Source organism: Ictalurus punctatus, chromosome 24 (assembly GCF_001660625.3).
Source record: "Ictalurus punctatus breed USDA103 chromosome 24, Coco_2.0, whole genome shotgun sequence".
Classification (NCBI taxonomy): Eukaryota; Metazoa; Chordata; class Actinopteri; order Siluriformes; family Ictaluridae; genus Ictalurus; species Ictalurus punctatus.
Window position 1 is genome coordinate 18,327,843 of NC_030439.2, and position 22,491 is coordinate 18,350,333.

The 22,491-nt window shown below is 45.0% G+C and overlaps 1 protein-coding gene and 1 long non-coding RNA gene across 4 annotated transcripts in view; one reads left to right on the top strand and one right to left on the bottom strand.

Moving 5' to 3' along the window:
* Positions 1 to 22,491, bottom strand: part of pbx4 (pre-B-cell leukemia transcription factor 4) — a 63,928-nt gene that overhangs the window by 13,753 nt on the left and 27,684 nt on the right. For 2 of the 3 annotated variants that reach the window (XM_017454754.3, XM_017454755.3), the window contains 4 exons: positions 12,225 to 12,466; positions 10,804 to 10,994; positions 9,303 to 9,438; positions 1,768 to 1,924 (listed from right to left, as the gene is read on the bottom strand). In XM_017454754.3, coding sequence (XP_017310243.1) covers positions 1,768 to 1,924; positions 9,303 to 9,438; positions 10,804 to 10,994; positions 12,225 to 12,466 — 726 coding nt within the window. The remainder of the gene's footprint in view (positions 1 to 1,767; positions 1,925 to 9,302; positions 9,439 to 10,803; positions 10,995 to 12,224; positions 12,467 to 22,491) is intronic. The other variant, XM_017454756.3, reaches the window with a different exon arrangement.
* LOC124626241 (uncharacterized) overlaps positions 12,379 to 22,491 on the top strand; it is a 33,828-nt gene continuing 23,715 nt past the window's right edge. The window contains exon 1 of the long non-coding RNA XR_006980952.2: positions 12,379 to 12,505. This is a non-coding gene — a long non-coding RNA (uncharacterized LOC124626241). The remainder of the gene's footprint in view (positions 12,506 to 22,491) is intronic.

Below are 22,491 nucleotides of genomic sequence, written 5' to 3' on the forward strand. Positions count from 1 at the left end.
ATCATCATCACCATCATCATCAACTACCATTTGCTTTTCCTGGAGAAAACGCCGGGATGAACGAATAAAATGAAGAAGGGAGACTGAAAGATAAATAAAGGCAGGCAAAGGAGAAAGGGAAGCGAAAGGTCAGAGGAAATGCAGGAAGAACAGAGAGAAGAGGAGAAAGACAGAAGGAAAGGTGACAGAATACATGAACAAATGATGGAGAAAGAAGGGAAAAACAACAAACGAGAGTTAAAGTAAAAAGAAAGCATCAAAATAACAGATGGAAAGAAAAAAGGAAGAAAAAGAGAAGGAGGGGAAAGAAAGACTAAAAGAGAAACAGAACGAGAGAAAGAAAAGAAAGACGGAGAATGTTAAATGTTACAGAAGAGAAATATAGAAGAGAAGAAAAGAAAAAGACAAGACAGTCGCTTTAAAGAGGCTGAGTAAAGAACTGAGAAAGAACGAATGAACGAAAGAAAGGGGGAAAGGGAAAGTAACCTAGAATAAGAGAAATGCTGAAAGAGAGAAAGAACAGAGAAAGAGGGAGAACGTTTTAAATGCTCACTACAGAGGACAGAAAAAATATTGAGAGGTGATGCGATAAAAATAGAGACAAACGGAAGCAAAAGAGAAAGAAGGAGCAGAAAGAGGAAGAGAATAATCAGGAGAGCGGTAGATGGAAAAACAGTGAGAAATAAAATGAGAGAGTAATGGAGAAGAGAGAGAAAAGGATGAGAGAAAGAGAGAAAGCGGGGGGGGGGCGAGAGAGAGAGCGCAAGAGAGCGTGAGAGCACGAGATAGCGAGAGCGAGAGATAGAGCAAGAGAGAGAGAGCAAGCGCGCGAGAGAGAAGAGAGTGAAAGTGAGAGAGCGAGCAATAGAGAGAGCAGGTGAGAGATATATAGCGCGCGCGAGAGAGAGAGCAGGCGAGAGAGAGAGACAGAGCGAGAGATAGAGAGAGAGAGAGCGAGAGTGAGCGAGAGATAGAGAGAGAGAGCGAGCGAGAGATAGAGAGCGAGCGAGCGATAGAGAGAGCGAGCGAGAGATAGGGAGAGATAGGGAGAGCGAGCGAGAGATAGAGAGAGAGAGCGAGAGATAGAGAGAGCAGGCGAGAGAGAGAGCGAGCGAGAGATAGAGAGAGAGCGAGAGATAGAGAGAGCGAGCGAGAGATAGAGAGAGCAGGCGAGAGAGAGAGCAGGCGAGAGAGAGAGCGAGCGAGAGATAGAGAGAGAGCGAGAGATAGAGAGAGCGAGAGATAGAGAGAGCGAGCGAGAGATAGAGAGAGCGAGAGATAGAGAGAGAGCGAGAGATAGAGAGAGAGAGCGAGAGAGAGCGAGCGAGAGATAGAGAGAGAGAGCGAGCGAGATATAGAGAGAGCAGGCGAGAGATAGAGCGAGCGAGAGATAGAGAGAGCGAGAGATAGAGAGATAGAGAGAGCGAGAGAGAGCGAGCGAGAGATAGAGAGAGCGAGCGAGAGATAGAGAGAGCGAGAGGACGTGAGGAAAAACAGAAAGCTGTAGCGTGTTGTTATCTGCACCTGGTGTGACGAGGTGCTGTGTGTGCCGTGTGTTTATTGATGACTTGATCAGTGCGCGCGTGCACGTGTGTATGCGTGCGCGCGTATGTGTTTGTATGTGGGCGTGTGTTTTTGTGTGTGTGTGTGTGTGCGCACGCGCATGTGTGTGTGTGTGCAGTGTGTTTATCCATGTCTTGATCAGTGTGTGCGCGTGCGTGCGTGCGTGTGTGTGTGTGTATGTGCGTGTGTGCGCGTGCTGCACACCTGAGTTGGGTGTGGCGGGGGAGTTTGCCTGGCTGGCCTGTGCAGAAACGTTGGCTGCGTCCACGGCTGTTTTTACGGCGTACAGATTCGCTTCCTCCTGAAACTTACCGATGTTTTTCTTGTACCGAATTCTCTTGTTGCCGAACCAGTTAGAGACCTGAAACACACAACGTGCAAGATGTTTAACAACACGGCAGGTAGGAGCACGCCGGGCCGAACCGGCAAGATGAACCATATTTACACCACATTCCTGGAGGAATCCTCCAATCTGATTGGTCAGAAGGTGTGCATTATTTTCGGATTACGGCACGGCCTGGAAAGTGGTTCGGGCAGCGACGCGGTCGGATTAACATGAATGCGCTCGCTCCAACACGTCGACACTGGTTCCTATAGTAACGGCTCAAACACGGGCACTTGGCCGCCGAACGCTTTATACGATCTGAGTAACAAATCTCATAATGCTGGAAAAAAAATAAACCTTTGTTTAACAAAGAAAAAAAGAAAAAAACCCCACAGGCGTTGGAGTGGTGACGTTCGTGTTTGGAGACGTTTATGTAACATTTATTGAAGGAGTGTCCAGTGCCAGTGCTCGAGAGTGTACGCCTTCTGGGTTCTCAGTGAACGGGAGAGAGAGAGACAGAGAGAGAGAGAGACAGAAAGAGAAATAAAGAGAGAGATAGAGAGAAAGAAAGAGAGGGAAAGAGATTAAGAGAAAGAAAAAGAGAGAAAGGAGAAAAAGAGAGAGATAGAAAAAGAAAGCGAGGAAGACAGTGAGAGAAACAGAAAAAGATAGAGGAAGTGCGAGAGGGAGGGAGAGAGAGAGAGAGAGAGAGAGAGAGAGAGAGGAGCACTGTTAAACGTTGCTATCACGGAAATGAGCTCGCCTCATGGTCGCGCTGAAACATTAAATCTGTAGCTGTTAAAAATGATGGACGTGTCCTTCGTTAATAAATTAAACATCGTAACTTCTGTGGTATAAGCGTGATAACTAATCACTGACACATCTCTGTGGTATAAGCGTGATAACATCACTGACACATCGCTGTGGTATAAGCGTGATAACTAATCACTGACACATCGCTGTGGTATAAGCGTGATAACATCACTGACACATCGCTGTGGTATAAGCGTGATAACATCACTGACACACCGCTGTGGTATAAGCGTGATAACATCACTGACACACCGCTGTGGTATAAGCGTGATAACTAATCACTGACACACCGCTGTGGTATAAGCGTAATAACTAATCACTGACACATCGCTGTGGTATAAGCGTGATAACTAATCACTGACACATCTCTGTGGTATAAGCGTGATAACATCACTGACACATCGCTGTGGTATAAGCGTAATAACATCACTGACACATCTCTGTGGTATAAGCGTGATAACTAATCACTGACACATCGCTGTGGTATAAGCGTAATAACATCACTGACACACCGCTGTGGTATAAGCGTAATAACTAATCACTGACACATCTCTGTGGTATAAGCGTGATAACATCACTGACACATCTCTGTGGTATAAGCGTGATAACTAATCACTGACACATCGCTGTGGTATAAGCGTAATAACATCACTGACACACCGCTGTGGTATAAGCGTGATAACTAATCACTGACACATCTCTGTGGTATAAGCGTGATAACATCACTGACACATCGCTGTGGTATAAGCGTAATAACATCACTGACACACCGCTGTGGTATAAGCGTAATAACTAATCACTGACACATCGCTGTGGTATAAGCGTGATAACATCACTGACACATCGCTGTGGTATAAGCGTGATAACATCACTGACACATCTCTGTGGTATAAGCGTAATAACATCACTGACACACCGCTGTGGTATAAGCATGATAACTAATCACTGACACATCGCTGTGGTATAAGCGTAATAACATCACTGACACATCTCTGTGGTATAAGCGTGATAACATCACTGACACATCGCTGTGGTATAAGCGTGATAACATCACTGACACATCGCTGTGGTATAAGCGTGATAACATCACTGACACATCGCTGTGGTATAAGCATGATAACTAATCACTGACACATCGCTGTGGTATAAGCGTAATAACATCACTGACACATCGCTGTGGTATAAGCGTGATAACATCACTGACACATCGCTGTGGTATAAGCGTAATAACATCACTGACACATCGCTGTGGTATAAGCGTGATAACATCACTGACACATCGCTGTGGTATAAGCGTGATAACATCACTGACACATCGCTGTGGTATAAGCGTGATAACATCACTGACACATCTCTGTGGTATAAGCGTGATAACATCACTGACACATCGCTGTGGTATAAGCGTGATAACATCACTGACACATCGCTGTGGTATAAGCGTGATAACATCACTGACATCTCTGTGGTATAAGCGTAATAACTAATCACTGACACATCGCTGTGGTATAAGCGTAATAACATCACTGACACATCGCTGTGGTATAAGCGTAATAACATCACTGACACATCGCTGTGGTATAAGCGTAATAACATCACTGACACATCGCTGTGGTATAAGCGTGATAACATCACTGACACACCGCTGTGGTATAAGCGTGATAACATCACTGACACATCGCTGTGGTATAAGCGTAATAACTAATCACTGACACATCGCTGTGGTATAAGCGTAATAACTAATCACTGACACACCGCTGTGGTATAAGCGTAATAACTAATCACTGACACATCGCTGTGGTATAAGCGTAATAACTAATCACTGACACATCGCTGTGGTATAAGCGTAATAACATCACTGACACATCGCTGTGGTATAAGCGTGATAACATCACTGACACACCGCTGTGGTATAAGCGTGATAACATCACTGACACATCGCTGTGGTATAAGCGTGATAACATCACTGACATCTCTGTGGTATAAGCGTAATAACTAATCACTGACACATCGCTGTGGTATAAGCGTAATAACTAATCACTGACACACCGCTGTGGTATAAGCGTAATAACATCACTGACACATCGCTGTGGTATAAGCGTGATAACATCACTGACACATCGCTGTGGTATAAGCGTGATAACATCACTGACACATCGCTGTGGTATAAGCGTGATAACATCACTGACATCTCTGTGGTATAAGCGTAATAACTAATCACTGACACATCGCTGTGGTATAAGCGTAATAACATCACTGACACATCGCTGTGGTATAAGCGTAATAACATCACTGACACATCGCTGTGGTATAAGCGTAATAACATCACTGACACATCGCTGTGGTATAAGCGTGATAACATCACTGACACACCGCTGTGGTATAAGCGTGATAACATCACTGACACATCGCTGTGGTATAAGCGTAATAACTAATCACTGACACATCGCTGTGGTATAAGCGTGATAACTAATCACTGACACATCTCTGTGGTATAAGCGTGATAACTAATCACTGACACATCGCTGTGGTATAAGCGTAATAACATCACTGACACACCGCTGTGGTATAAGCGTAATAACTAATCACTGACACATCGCTGTGGTATAAGCGTGATAACTAATCACTGACACATCTCTGTGGTATAAGCGTGATAACATCACTGACACATCGCTGTGGTATAAGCGTAATAACATCACTGACACATCTCTGTGGTATAAGCGTGATAACTAATCACTGACACATCGCTGTGGTATAAGCGTAATAACATCACTGACACACCGCTGTGGTATAAGCGTAATAACTAATCACTGACACATCTCTGTGGTATAAGCGTGATAACATCACTGACACATCTCTGTGGTATAAGCGTGATAACTAATCACTGACACATCGCTGTGGTATAAGCGTAATAACATCACTGACACACCGCTGTGGTATAAGCGTGATAACTAATCACTGACACATCTCTGTGGTATAAGCGTGATAACATCACTGACACATCGCTGTGGTATAAGCGTAATAACATCACTGACACACCGCTGTGGTATAAGCGTAATAACTAATCACTGACACATCGCTGTGGTATAAGCGTGATAACATCACTGACACATCGCTGTGGTATAAGCGTGATAACATCACTGACACATCTCTGTGGTATAAGCGTAATAACATCACTGACACATCGCTGTGGTATAAGCATGATAACTAATCACTGACACATCGCTGTGGTATAAGCGTGATAACATCACTGACACATCGCTGTGGTATAAGCGTGATAACATCACTGACACATCGCTGTGGTATAAGCGTAATAACATCACTGACACATCGCTGTGGTATAAGCGTAATAACTAATCACTGACACATCGCTGTGGTATAAGCGTGATAACATCACTGACACACCGCTGTGGTATAAGCGTGATAACTAATAACTGACACATCGCTGTGGTATAAGCGTGATAACATCACTGACACATCTCTGTGGTATAAGCGTGATAACTAATCACTGACACATCGCTGTGGTATAAGCGTGATAACATCACTGACACATCGCTGTGGTATAAGCGTAATAACTAATCACTGACACATCGCTGTGGTATAAGCGTGATAACATCACTGACACACCGCTGTGGTATAAGCGTGATAACTAATAACTGACACATCGCTGTGGTATAAGCGTGATAACATCACTGACACATCTCTGTGGTATAAGCGTGATAACTAATCACTGACACATCGCTGTGGTATAAGCGTAATAACATCACTGACACAACATCTACAGAAATGAAAACACTGAGTAGAAAAGTGGAGAGAGACGACGGGTCCACGAGCCGGACACTCAGTCTAACGCCAAAGTATACCATTAAAAAAACCAACATGAAATATATATATATCACATACACACACACACACACACACACACACACTGAGAGTAAAATCTAACGATTCATACACATCATTACGTTTTCCTTCTGCAGACTGGAGTGTATCTATATAAGGCCTCATTATATAACAAATACAACAAATTACATAAACATACAGACGAACAGGGCCGTATTCTCCCACACGCAATAAAATCTTATCTCGCGTCTCAAGAGTTCTCCCAAGTGCCACTTCATGTTCCTAGATAAGAGATTTCCTTTATAACCCGAGTACGGTCCTGCTGTAAGGGGCGGGGCTTAACGGTTTAAGGGAAAGGTATTTGAACAGTGATTGGCTGATGTGGGAAATCTCAAAAGAACACAATAACCATTTATTTATTTCGTTTTAACGCCACGGATATTCACATGGCAACCAACACGGGCCATCAATAAATACTGATCATCGACAATCATATTATAATACAAAAAAATAAAATAAAATAAAATAAATAAAATAAAAAGCACTGAGGATTTCCATACATGGAAATAAAGAGAAATGCTTCCTGTAATTATTAGGATACACGGGGTGTATCGTCTCATCCTGTAATTAATCACAGAGCAGTGTTTCATTTAATTACCATTTATTTAACTAGAGAGTACTTGACTAAACGGTCTTAATTAGCCGTAGCCGAGGAGTTAAATATGAAAACATGAAGGGAAGAGAACTTGTATAAAAAAAAATTAAATGAAAAAAAGAAAGAAAAAAAAAAAAAAACGAGAAAGTTGAGATGGTAAATAGAGAAACGTAGGAAATGTACAATATGAAGAGATGGGGGGGGGGGGGGGGGGGGGGACATCCAAAGTTGATATAAGTAAATAACTGATAAAAGAAAGAAAGAAAGAAAGAAAGAAAGAAAGCAACAGGGTATCTGCAGGCATCGGAACTTCAAACTGAAAACCATATTCGAGACATTTCCAGAAACATCTTAAGACCTACACGTCACTTCAGTCACGCTCCACGACGCGTCAGCTCGAACGGGTCGTCTTCCTGCGTATACGTCCGGTTCTGGGTTTAAGTCGACTATAGCAGGGTCAACTTCTCTAGAGGAATATAGGAGACCGGAGCAAATCTCCTTTTTGTAGTGTAAAAAATCCAGTATTTCTTTTCCATGACTTTCCAAGAACGAAAAAAAACCCATAGAGACGGATTACGGCAATCGGAAGAGAAAAAGACGTCGACTTCACCCTCGCGCCCTCGGCAGCGGTATTAGAAACCCCCTCGCAGCAGTGTTTACCGGGTCGTTTTGTAATCTAATATCAGGGTAACGTATCAAGTAGTGTTCTAAATATACATCCATTTTTACACAGGAGAAAAAAGATAAATATATAAAAGAGAGTACATTTTTATTTAGGGGTACAAATAGTAATCTAACAGTCCGATATTTCTGACCTAATTCACTTCTGTGTGTCAGATCTTGTGGCTTTTATTTTGGAGGAAAGCCGCAGGAAGACTTGACAACACTTTTTTTTTTTTTTTAAATTTATATCTCATTACCGATCAGGTGAAATGCTGTAAACCTCGTCCCACAGGAGTGTTTGAGATGACTCGAACGTAAACCCGTAGTGAACCCGACGCGTGCCGGGTCTAACCGCACGTACGAGCGACTCGAACTCACAGCTCGGACTGAGACGAAGCCGGTGTGGAGCGTTTCCTGCGAACCGAGCCGCTCTAAAACACGGATGAGAGAGACACACACACACACACACACACACACACGCCGCGCGCTCTCTCACTCCGAGCGCGACACGGTCACACGGGTTTACCGTCTCGATCGGCGAGGAGAGAAAATAACACCTAAAGAGATTTTAATGCTAATGAAGGCCTTGTTTTTACATGCAGGAATTTAAGATGTTTTAAAAGACCCATGGAAAACCTGAAGGAAGGAAGGAGGAAAGAAAAGGTCGAGGTGGAAAGTGTTAAATAAGTAGAACGAGAAAAAGAAAAGAGAAAGTAAAAAAAAAAAAAATTGAGAGAGAATGCCATAAAAATGAAGAGACAAAAAGAGAAGGAACGAACAGAGAGAGGAAGAGAATAATCCAGAGAGAGAGAGAGAGAGAGAGAGAGAGAGAGAAAGCCAGTGAGCATCACAGTGAGCGAGGAATGACTCGCAGATCGATATTCTGATTTCATAACTTCCTGTAGATAATAAGCCGAGCCTCTCGACTGAACTTTGCTCTCTGGCTGCATTTCATTAACGTGTCGGCGAGCTCCGCACTCGCGCCAGCACTCTCACGACGGAAACCATACGGGTTTAAAACCCCCTTCCTTTCAAAAGCTACGAACTGGAGCGTGAAGGGAATCGACAGCAGCCGCCATTTTCTTTCACATCTTGTGAACCGCTCTCGAGAGAAAAATTCTTTTTCTGCGAGCCCCTGAAGTCCTCTTTTACACGTCGCGTTTTAATTTTGTCAAATAAAAATGGCACGTTAACTCCAGCGTAGAACAAGCAAACATCAGGCCTGTACCACGAAATTCTGTATTATCCCTCAAGAGACTATAGCCCCGCCCACTCGTTTTCTACCGGCTCTCGAGGTGTGACGGCGGCTACGTCCTCTACGAGAGGACCTCTGGAGTGAATCGGGCTTTCCGTGAGGAATCGGTTCTCCTGACCGGGTTTAGTGACGCTCATCGATCCCTGCTCAGACAGGTGTGACGGAGCTGCTGCTGTTGTGTTTCTGACCTGAGACACAGTGATGCCACACTTTTTGGCCAGCTCCTCCTTGGCTTCCTCACTGGGGTACGGGTTGGACAGGTGCGAGTAGAAATACTCGTTCAGCACCTCCGTCGCCTGCTTATTGAAGTTACGTCTCTTGCGTCTGTGGACAGGAAAGAAAAAGAAAAGACAATGAGATACGAATAAAAAAAACAAACAAACAAACAAACAAACAAACAAACAAAAAAAAAACCTAGTGACAATGTGTACACCGCTCAGACATGACATTAAAACCACCGGCCTAACATCGTGTAGGTCCTCCTCTCCTTGTGCCGGTGAAACGGCTCGGACCCGTCGAGGCACGGACTCTACGAGGTGTGCTGTGGTATCCGGTACCAAGACGTTAGCAGCAGATCCTTTAAGTTGTGCAAGTTGTGAGATGGATCGGAATCGTTTGTCCAGGACGTCCCACAGACGCTCGATCGGATCGAGATCTGGGGAATCCGGAGGCCGGGTCAACACCTGGAATTATCGGTCATGTTCCTCAGAGTGTTCCTGCGGTGCGGCGAGGCGCATCATCCTGCTGAAAGAGGCAGTACCGTCGATGAAGAGGCGTATTTGGTCTGTAACGATGTTTAGGTAGGTGGTACGTGTCAAAGGAACGTCCAGAGGAATGTCAGGACACGAGGTTTCCCAGCAGGACATTACCCAGAGCATCGCACTTCCTCCACCGGTTCGCCTTCTTCCCATAGTGCATCCTGGTGCCATCTCGTCCCCAGGTAAGCGGCGCACGCGCACCTGGACATCCACATGACGTAAAAGAAAACGTGATTCGTCAGACCAGGCCGCATTCTTCCATTGCAGTTCTGACGCTCACGTGGACGTCGTAGGTGCTTTCGGTGGAGTACAGGGGGTCAGCATGGGTTCTCTGACCGGTCTGCAGGTACACAGCCCCATAAGCTGCGATGCACTGTGTGTTCCGACTCCTTTCCATCACTAACTGCCAACCCACCCATCTTAAAACGTCATAGAACATCTTGAGAAATCTCCGGCGGGATCCATCACACCGTGGATATTTTGCCGTAGTCAATAACACGCTGTGTATCGGTGAAAAGATCCCGTTTCGATCCCTTACTTTCTGCTAAAACGATGCAGCTCAGCCGAGAAGATAAAGGGGACGGGTTAAGCGTGGACATAAATATTCTACCTCTTTTCACGTCCGTTTCGAAAGTCTGACAGAGTGTAACGCTATTTATGGTTCCGACCGACGCGTGCTCAAGGTTTCAGAGGAAACCTGAGCTGACCTGCTAGGCTTGCTTCGTGCTTACCCTCATGAATCAATCATCCATGTGACCTTCGTAGCAACAGTAACCAAGTGGTGACTTAGATTAGTGTTAGTCAGGAGGGATGGCTCTTCTCTGATCTCTGGATCAAAGTAAAAATATGTGGCGTCCAGGGTAAATATGCCTTCATGTCTATCTTTTCCCCCCTGTCGTCCACACACACACACACACACACACACACACACCTGGCGTCGAGGAAGCGCGAGCGGAGGATCATGACGGCCTCGCAGGTGCTCTGCTTGAGCTGCATCTGGATGGAGCTGAACTTGCGGTGAATGATGGCCACCATGCGTTCGATCTCTTTGGGTGAGATGGGCCTCGTGCGTGACTGCTCTCTCAGCAGGTTCATCACGTGGTTGGTGAATTCACTGCAGGCCTGAAACACACACACACACACACACACACACACACAGAGCAACTGGGTCAGTACAGAGAGCACAGCTGCACAGACCTCACCACACACAGCTGCATCACAGCCCTGTGATTCTCATTACGTACACACAATGCATCAGAGCCCTGTAATTACTACCCGTAACTTTTCTTTTCTCCATCACGAGCGTCATCGAACAGTCCGTAAGCATGACGGACTTCACGTCTAGCTGATCTCGCGCACAATTCTCGAACCCCATCGGTCAGAACGATTCGGTTCCTAACGACCGCAGCTCTCAAATCACGGGCTTACTTCAATACGTTACCATAGTAACAACTTACCCAGCCACGTACGGTGGACGCCCCGTATAGTTTTATTGATTTATTTGGAAGCGCCGTCGGTCAACAAAGACGAACAAAGACGAACAATCGCCGACATGGCGAACACGTTCGTGAGCGGTCCCCGGCGTCAGCGCGTTCATTAGCGGCTAGAACGTCGACGATAACGATTTGGCGTTTATATCATTTATTTGATGATCATATTGAATATGTTATCTACTGTGGTATAAGGGAAATAAAACACTTCGGGACGTGCTGGGAAATAGGAAAACGGTTAAACAGTTAACTCTAACTAGTGGTGGTATCGGGAGCTAGGTTTCCGTCCACGTATCTTTATGCGAATTCTACGACGTGGCATGTTTTTAAAAAAAAAAAACAAAAAAACAAAAAAAACAAAGCGTAAACGTGAATAAAAGCTCCAGAATTTGCATGGAGGGAAAAAAAAAAAAAAACAACAACTGTTATTCGATAAGAAGACATGCGTATAAACTATGACGGAAACATGTTTCATCGAATAAAAGAAAGAAAAGAAGAAATAGTCACGTGACTTCGCCTCGACAAATCACGTGATTAGACGACGGTCTCAGAAAAGTAAAAACGGCGGAGAGCGAGACGCGGAAGTTTCCCCGGGACGTGACGATGTCCTCCTCTCGAACGAACGGTGCTTTATTCGCACGTGTGTTACGCGATATGCAAATTTTTGGCATGAATTAAATCCGCAACTTGGACGGAAACGTGACTAGTAGCGGCGCTTTTGTTTGATCTGTTCGCCGCGAGCGGCTGAAAGTTTCGACGATTAAACCTGACGAGCGACGAATCATTTCCACTGTAAATCTACGATTCGTATTGTCCAGAACAACCGATTCGGGTTCGAAAACGAGGCTTCTTTCACTCTTACCTGTTCGTATTTCTCCAGCTCGGAGTGGTAGATCTGGCGGATCTGAGCGAGTTTGGCTCTGTAGTCCGAGTGCTCCACGCTGCCGTCGTTCGGCGATCCTCCGGCCGCCGCGGCCGCCGCGGCCGCCGCCGATCCGCCGCCTTTCTCGGGACCGGAAACTCCCTCGGCCAGCAGCATGTTATCCAGACGCATGATCTGGGGGTCGGGTGGATCCTCCTCCTGCACGCCACGGATGCTCAACACTGCGGGACGAGAGGGCGTGGCTCTGGTCAGCGTGATGGGTAAATATTTATAACAGTCAGCATTTGAAATCGTGGAAATCTACATGCACGTGTGTTTACTCTACAGTTCTTCGAAATGTTTGCGAACGCCGGTTCATATTAATTCACACGGTCTTGTGTCCTGTCATGCTCAATCATAATCATCTTTTCTCACTAGAAAGAGTACCGAATCTGATATATATATTTCTTTCATCCTCCTGTAAAGTTCAACGTGATCGCTCCGCTCTCGTCCAGCAGAGGGCAGCGTCGGCCGCCTCAGGGCCTGCATGTCTGCGTGAGGCGAGCATGAGGCATGGCTGCAGTAATACGAGAGCGTGCTCCATCAGCCGCAGCAATCCGGCAGTGTATTAACCCCAGACCTGTCACATCTCTCACACTGCTGACACACACACACACACACACACACACACACACATACACACACAAGGCAGGGGTTCACATCACACTATACAGAACTATGATGTGCATCACAAGACAGGAGGAAAGAAAAACCAGTTGAAGGACAACATTCCTGTGCTCTCTGTTTGTGTGCGCGCACGCTCCGTTTCCAAAGCGACACAAACTTCAAAGAGTTCATTCTTTCACACACACGCATCACTCATGAGTGTGTGTGTGTGGTGCTAATGAGGATCTGCTGACTGCTTCCTTCCAAACACGAATCAAACATTCTCTTTGTGCTCGCCTGCGAAACTTAACTGATACCACATTTTTAGATGAGTCTGAACCTCCCCCTCCTCTCTCTCTCTCTCTCACACACACACACACACACACACACACACTCCGTTTCAAATTTTTTCCCTCTCCCTCTGTTAAACAATCTCCTTCCTTTAAACTTTTTTCCCCCCTCCCTCTCTGGTTTCTTTCTTGTTCCCTCTTGCCTCTCCTGGGTGCCTCCATTCAGGTCTACCCCCGTTTCCCCCTTTCCCTCCCTCTCTCTTCTACATTCCTTCTCTCTCCATCACTCCCCCTCTTACGGTTCAGGAATGCGCCGTACCCAGCCGACTGAACTAATGACCTTCATTCGCCCATCCCTCCCTCCCTCCCTCCCTCCCTCCCTCTTTCTCTCCATGCACCTCTCTCTTTTTTTCCCCCCTCTTTCTATCTCAGCCTGTAAAACTCCAATAAAAAGAGAAGAAAAACTTTTTTTTCCTGGGACGGAAGAACAGGGGACTACACTAAATCACATTAAGTGTGTTTGCTTGAATAGCAGATTTTTTTTTTTTCCTTTTCTTCTGCATGTACTGCAAGAAGACGGAGGTTAAAAAAAAATACATGCTTTTAAATGTTGTTTTTTTTTGAGGGGGGGGAGGGGCAAACAAAAACAAACAAACAAACAAACACAAAACCCTGTTAGGTATAAAATACTAACGAGTGAAAGGAAGGAGGCACCATTTTATCAAGAGACTCACACACTCGCCCTTCCTCCACAGGCCTCTTCAACCCTACACCCCCCCCTTCTCTCTCTCTCACACACACACACACGCGGAAGGAGAGAGCGAAAGAGATACACCGAGAGAGATAGCGAACGCACAATATACCCTCCAGGTGTATCCCGAAATCGTACTAGACCCTGCATTTACCCCACTTACCCCAATTAAGCTGTTGATTGCTAATCATACCCCAAACACCCCCTTTCACAATTCACCAGGGTTCACAGACCTGACGATTAACCCGTCCTCCTGTCGTTCACACTCGGTCACCTCACCAAATCCCCCGGAAAAGGAAAAGAAAAAAGAAAAAAAAAAACCCCCGTCGTAATTAGCCACTAATTAAAAGGCAAAACGGTCAAAGACGAATGGAGGAATACGCTCCTTCGGTTCTCGGCGGGTTTCCCGTCCGGCTGCAGCCGGAGCGCCTCTCTGCCTTCTTTAAGAGGATTAATAAAGCCAGACGCTAAATCTTTCAATTAGCGCGGCTCGTTAATACGCGCACGCCCACGTGTTAATGAGATAATGCACGTTTTTAATGCGCCGCATCTGTCCAAGCTCGTCTTAATATCCTTCCGTTACATGGAAATAAATAAATAAATAAACAGACGGATAAATCACACCGACGATTCAGGACGAGGCGTGACGGAGAAGATTCGGCGCGAGCAGCTGCATAACGTATTATAATAATAATAATAATAATAATAATAATAATAATAATAAGAGGAGGAGGAAGAAGAAGAAGAAGGTGTGTGATTGAGAGCTGTGGACGACGGAGCCGTGCTGCTCAGGTACGGTCCAGGTGATGAGTTAAGAGCAGACGGACGAGGTTTTGTGTTCGCCGCTGCTAGCGCTATATTAATGGTGCCATTTTGAGTGCATTACAGGAGACGCAGTCCATCACGGCGCGCCTCGGAGCTCGGGGCTCGGCTCTCAGACGGCGGTTTTTCCCCCTCTGTACGCCTTAGCGCACCCTCTCTTTCTCTCTTTCTCCTCTCGGCGTGCGCGTGTGCGTGTCGGTGCGCCCCTCCCCACCTCCCCGGCCCCCCCGGTCTCTCCCTCTGTTCTCCATTTCAGTCGAGTTCTCCATGTGAGCTGCAATCCCTCATGCTGTCAGCCCTCCCCTCCTCCTTCCCTCGCTCTCTCTGTAGACAGACAGGATTAGCATTTTAATTGCATCAGCTCTCTTGGGGATTCGCAGCCTTTCACTGGGGGAGAGAGAGAGAGGTGGGGGGGGGGGGGGGGGGGGCAACAGAACGGGAGAGGAGAGGAGAACCAAGGAGAAAATAAAAAGCAAGAGGAGTCACGGGAGGTGATATAAAAACATCACGAAAACGATGGAGAGAAGGAGAGCATAAAGCACAAACGGAAAAGAGGCTAAAAGGCTGGAAGAAGGGGCGGGGCGTGCGCGGGGGGGGGGGGGGGGGGGGAGATCGGAAGATCACGGTGCACGGTGGGCTGAAAGCGAGAGTACGAGAACGATTACGAAACTGCCAATAAATCTCAAAGAAGAAGGCTGGAGAGAACGAGAGAGAGAGAGAGAGAGAGATTCTGAGAGAGAGAGAGAGAGAGAGAGAGAGATTCTGAGAGAGAGAGAGAGAGAGAGAGAGAGAGAGAGAGAGATGAGAACGAAACGAAATGTTACAAACACATGCGCATGCTGAGTGCCGAGCTACACGGCCATTAACCAGTCCTAAGGAACACGCAGTACAACAGCACCTAGGGGAATTTACACATTTTTTATTTATTTATTTTTTTAAAAAAAAATAAATAAAATGTTTTTAAAAAACGATCGCGATGATGTAATATTTCACCCGTAACTCGTTTTTAATGACTGAATTTATAACGAGCGTCTCGGTGACAGGACTTGACTTGGCTTTTCATCTGGCGCTGAATTACAAATAAATTCCTGCTATTCTCGGATAAACTAATATATCTGCGCTGTATTACGCTGCCGTGAGAAAGGAAACGGCGTGACCGGGGCTCGGCGATGAGATGTGACCGAATAAAATCAGTCAGTCAAATAATCACGATCCTGTCGTACAATCATTTCTACGATACACGAAAAGCGTGAATAGTTAGGGGGGGAAAAAACGATACTTTACAAAATAAACAAATAAACAAACAAACGAGTCATGATTTTAGAAAAGTGGCAATTTATCATGATATGGATATTATAACATCATACTGTCCAGTGATCGCTAATCGTGAGGTGAAACGGCGCCATATGGACCGTTTGTACGTAAAGAGATGTAGGGCTGGGCGATACGACAAAAAAAAAATATCTACTACACGCGATGCGCATCACGAGATATAATTTAACTAACAAACTGTTCAACTGAGTTTGACGGTACTTTCCTTTAATGCACGCAGAGACAGAGGATTAAATAAAATAAAATAAAATAAAATAAAATAAATTCACTCCATGAATTCATATGAGAAAAATATATGTGAAGTATATTCCCGTTGATATTTTACCTTTTTTATTTATTTATTTATTTATTTATTTTTTAGTACACCTGGGTGACTAGGAACAGGAAACTGTTCAACCATGACATCCTGTTTCACAGGGGTATAAATCTGAGGTAACACACAGGCCAAATTCCCTTAGTCATTCATAACATTGGGTAAGACCGAGGAATATAGCTGTGATGTGCGGAAAAAGGTTGTTGAGCTTCACACAACGGTTTACTGATCACAAAATCAAGGTCCTGCCATGGCCATACCGGTCCCTAGAGCTGTAACCCATAGAAAAGCTGTGGGGTTAACCGAAGAGGAGAGTCCACCAGCGTGGACCTCGAAATGTGAAGGATCTGGAGAGATTCCGTACAGAGGAACGCTCTCGGATCCCTCGCCGTGTATTCTCCGACCTCCTCAGGCGTTATAGGAGAAGACTCCGAGCTGTTATCCTGGCAAACTGAGCTAGCACAAAGTACTCACTAAAACAGTGCCGATAATTGTTGCGCACCTATATTTAACAAAAGATATATTTTTGGATAAACCCGTGTTGTGTTTGTGATTGTTTGACATCCATGGGAGCAGATTATTTCTGTGAACTGTTTGAACAAAAAGATCAAAAGGTTAAACAATAAAGACAATTTTTCACAGCTTTCCTTGCTCATATTTACCAAGGGTGCCAATACTAGTGGAGGACACTGTGCAAACACACACTTTAAAAGAAAAGAAAGAAAAAAAAAAAAGAAAACACTCGAGATGGCCGTACTCCAACTACAGGAAGTAGCACAGAGTCATCAACGTGACTTATCTCAGGGGTTGGGCAATACAACAGCGGAATGTCAATATCATTATACATTTAGAGACGATGAACTTTTCAGATATCACGATACTGTTGAATTGTTCTGTTTAAAAACAAACAGCTGATGTTAAAATTTAGGAATTTTTAAACTATAAAATGTATTTTTTTTTTTTTAATCATTTGCTATCAAAATTAAATCAGGTTTTCAACTACGGTGTATGTTGCTATAGTCGTCATAGTAACAAGCCAAATGGTCACTTTAATGAATCGACTTTATCTACAGCTTAATAACTTCAAAGCAAGCAAGAAAGCATCAACCGGAATGTTCATTTAACAAGACTAGGAAAAGTAGTGTGTGTGAAAAGAAAAAAAAAATATATATATATATATATATATATATATATATATATATATATATATATAAATAATGGCGTATAGAAGAGTTCAGTATAAACACGTCGGCGTGTAGAAGAGTTCAGTATAAACGCGACGGCGTGTAGAAGAGTTCAGCGTAAACGCGACGGCGTGTAGAAGAGTTCAGGATAAACGCGACGGCGTGTAGAAGAGTTCAGGATAAACGCGACGGCGTGTAGAAGAGTTCAGCGTAAACGCGACGGCGTGTAGAAGAGTTCAGCGTAAACGCGACGGCGTGTAGAAGAGTTCAGGATAAACGCGACGGCGTATAGAAGAGTTCAGCGTAAACGCGACGGCGTGTAGAAGAGTTCAGGATAAACGCGACGGCGTGTAGAAGAGTTCAGTATAAACGCGACGGCGTGTAGAAGAGTTCAGCGTAAACGCGACGGCGTGTAGAAGAGTTCAGTATAAACGCGACGGCGTGTAGAAGAGTTCAGCATAAACGCGACGGCGTGTAGAAGAGTTCAGCATAAACGCGACGGCGTGTAGAAGAGTTCAGTATAAACGCGACGGCGTGTAGAAGAGTTCAGCATAAACGCGACGGCGTGTAGAAGAGTTCAGCTTAAACGCGACGGCGTGTAGAAGAGTTCAGGATAAACGCGACGGCGTGTAGAAGAGTTCAGCGTAAACGCGACGGCGTGTAGAAGAGTTCAGCGTAAACGCGACGGCGTGTAGAAGAGTTCAGCATAAACGCGACGGCGTGTAGAAGAGTTCAGTATAAACGCGACGGCGTGTAGAAGAGTTCAGCGTAAACGCGACGGCGTGTAGAAGAGTTCAGCGTAAACGCGACGGCGTGTAGAAGAGTTCAGCGTAAACGCGACGGCGTGTAGAAGAGTTCAGCGTAAACGCGACGGCGTGTAGAAGAGTTCAGCGTAAACGCGACGGCGTGTAGAAGAGTTCAGCTTAAACGCGACGGCGTGTAGAAGAGTTCAGCGTAAACGCGACGGCGTGTAGAAGAGTTCAGGATAAACGCGACGGCGTGTAGAAGAGTTCAGCATAAACGCGACGGCGTGTAGAAGAGTTCAGGATAAACGCGACGGCGTGTAGAAGAGTTCGGCGTAAACGCGACGGCGTGTAGAAGAGTTCGGCGTAAACGCGACGGCGTGTAGAACGGTTGGCCGATATAATCATCATCGTGATAAATTGCATTACAATACACATTTTTGCGATATCAAGGAATTGCGAGAATCTTCTCAAACTTAACGTATTTTTTTAAATATTTACATTTCTGTCGAAAGTAACATTTTTCCATTTTGAAGATTTAAATTTTATTATTTAAAAAAAAACAACTAACAATTAAAATGAAAAAAAGAATATTCGATTTAAAAAATAAAAAAAAACAAAAAAAAAACTAAATTAAAATGAAAAAAAGAATATTCGATTTTAAAAAAAAAAAAAAAAAAAAAAAAAAGGAAATCGATGCTGTGTTGCCAGTTTTCAGCAAAAATAAACATGACTCAGGAATTTTGAAAGAATGCTTTAATAGTTTTATTTATTATTGTTTTATATCATGATAAATGATGTCACGGTACACTTTTGAGAAATCCTGATCTCTTATTACATATTTAAATGTTTTATTTATTTATTTATTTTTAAAAGAAACAAAATCCGTAAACGTCTGGGAGTCAGTGTTTTCTCATCTCAGTCTTAAATATTTTATTCAACGCCGCTTAAATATTTCACATTTATTAGTAATGAATGACATTAATTAATTCATCACATAAACGTATTTATTCATTAATATTAATTCCAGAAATAAAAATTTGATGTTTTACATAGATTTTTTTTAAAACCATTTTTTGTAGACATTAAATAAAGTGAAAGTTGTTTTTTTTTTTTTTTTTTTAAATGTATATATATATATTTTTTTTTAAACTGTAACACTGCTGAGTTTGACATCAAACCTACACATCATGATACATATCGCGTATGGTAAAAATGCCTTTGTAGAATCGTGATGCGATATCTCGGCTATATCGTCCAACACCTAAATAACAATTATAAAATAATTCTTTCAGTGGGAGGGGAATGGGCAAGAAAAAAAAAAAAAACAAAAAAAAAAAAAAAACAGAAATGTATAATTCCAAGCTTTTGATATCATACATAAATATCGTTGTATGGGTAAAGATGCCTTGTATCACGATACGATATTTGATCGTGTATCGCCCGCCTCGAACAGATTGACGTTTAGTTATTTTCAACGCACATGTACGTACATCTCAACACGACAGCTTTCGCGAACAAACACCAGAAGAATGTTATAAAGAGCTACACGTTTGTCTGAAACCGTACTGTTACCAAAAAAAACCCTAAAAACGTTTCAAACGTCCAATCAGGAACGAGTATGGTACTGATGATGCGCGGTATTATGCTCGGGGAAGGCGCGTCGATGCCGATTCCACGTCAGGGTATCGTCTGACGTGTGTTCGTGTGAGGCAGCGGTGAGCCGTCCGACCCACGGGTCAGATCCGGCACTAAGCAGCTCAGGTTAAGCGCCGCTGATCTACCGCAGCCCTGTGGAACGCATTCACTTCCCTCCCTACATCCTTCTCGATCACACACACGCCATTGTGCTTTCCTGGGTGACGCAGTGGTCAGTGGCGAGTGTCAACACCGCGATGTGATTAGCGTGTGAACAACGCCGCTCACACCTTGAGCAAACACGTGGCTTCGACCCAGAACTATTAACTCGGCCGGTGATTCATACGCACACCTCGACGCTGGGACAACACGCCTCCCTCCGCAGCGTGAGAGAGAAAGGCGAAAAACAAACCGAAACGGGTCTGCGCTCTCACACGGGTCAGGGAGGGAGGGGGGGGACAAAAAAAAAACAACGAGGGGGGGAAAAAAAAAAAAAAAAACAGAGCCTCCGCAGATGTCCGCGGACGAGGAAGACGAGGATGAAGGATGCGTTTTGCTCGCAACGAGCCGTGCCTCATCAGCACAGCTGCCTCCTGTGCTAATTAGCACCGCCTCTTAAGGAGCTCCTAAAGACCTTGTGAAAAATGAACGCTCATTCGAGAGGTCGTTAATTTGCACCGCTATGCAAATTAGGTGGCAATTAAGCAATAGATCAGAGGAGCAGCTCCCATTTATAACGAGCGAACGAGCGGCATGACGGGGCCCGAGAGAGCCTGGCGTTAGAGCAACACTCCGTGTGTGCGCGTGTGTGTGTGAGTGTTGGACAAGCAAGAGTCTTCACGTCATAAAACCGTGTCATTCCATCACTAGACATGACCGGACTGGATGAACGTATGCACCTGCGAGATTCAGCTTGATCGGGGAAGTGTTTCCGACACCTCTGCGTGAGACGAGCAGATTATTTGAGATTAACACGAGGCTTAACACGAGTTCAAGCCCAGCTCCCCGAGGAGAGCTTTTCAAGTAGTGCCGGTGAAGTACGTGACGTGTCATCGAACGCAAAAAAAACAACAACAACAAACAAAAAAAAACCTACAGTTACCGATAAGAACTTGTCCGTAACCAGACGTTTATTTAGCATTCATGGAAGGAGTCTCCGGTGTCAGAGCTTCAGAACGATCGGCACGCTCTCGGACACAGAGAGAGAGAGAGAGAGAGAGAGAGAGAGAGAGAGAGAGAGAGAGAGAGAGAAGTCTACGCTTTCAGGTTTCATGACGAACTGCGTTTATATTATTAACTTCACGAGGAAATATTGTAGTCGTTCCTGGGAAATGATCAACTCGGGCCGCACCGCACCAACCTGTCGTTGATTAGTTTCCTTTAACAGCGACTCCTTAGTTAGTAAACGAGGCTCCTTTATTGTGTTGCAAACGACAATAAAACGAACTTCTCTCTGTTTTCGGTTGTAATTAGATCTACTCCCCCCCCCCCCCTCCCCCCTCCCTCTGGAACAGTCACATGGACAGAATGGCACCGAGCCCAAGACCCGGTTCCTGAATCCAAATCAGCAGCTTTTGAAAATAATTTGCTGGAAAAAAAAAAAAAAAAATCCCTTCTGGTGGAAAATCAGGCGCTGGCTCGAGAACTCGGCACCAGCGTGTGTGTGTGAGAGAGAAAAAGGGTTTAATAAAGAGCCTCTCGATAAACCTATACGATGTTGGCCCGGCTCCATAATTCGGCATCAGGGAGCGAGATATTAAAGCGAATTAAGCTTACGAGTTCACAACGAGGTGAAAAGGTTCTCATCGGTTGTAATTAATCCTTCGTTAGTGTGGATTATGAGCCGACGTGACATCCGAACACCCCGTCGCATCCGCGCGGGTTAAAGCGGCGCGGCCGAGGCCGCGTTGACGTTCGCGTTTAATTAAACGAGACGCCGGCATTCTTCCGCCGGCCCGAGACGGGGGGTGGGGGGAGGTAGGGGGTGGTGGCGGTTGGTGAGACGCGGGGAAGAGATCTCATCGCGCCGGAGCTGCGCGTCTGGGCTGCTGATTCACTTCGCCCGGCTGTTTCGCTGCGATTTACAATCGTGAGGCGTCTATTAATTACTCGAAATAATTAAAAGTATGATTGAAACGCGCGCACCACCCCGCTCCCTAAAGATCCGCTCGGGTGGAAAATGAAGACATCACGTCTAGAACTTAATCTGATGTCATTACCGAGAGTAGACGCAGAACACTGAAACATCAACTGGACTGATCCAGGCTGGAAATAAACACCCACCCACACACACACACACACACACACCTACACACACATTTCGAGTAGGGATGTGAATGATGGACCGCAATTGTTTTCAAATAGTGCAAGACTCGTTGGTTGAGCTTGATCGATATTTCAGCACATCGTTCCGGGCCTGGCAGCCATCACTGAGCCTCCAGTGGTTTAGGTCGAAGGAACGAAAACGCCAGCGCCGGCTTGTCATTGTCCGTCCTCGGCCGATTCCTCCAGGAATAACGTAATGAGAC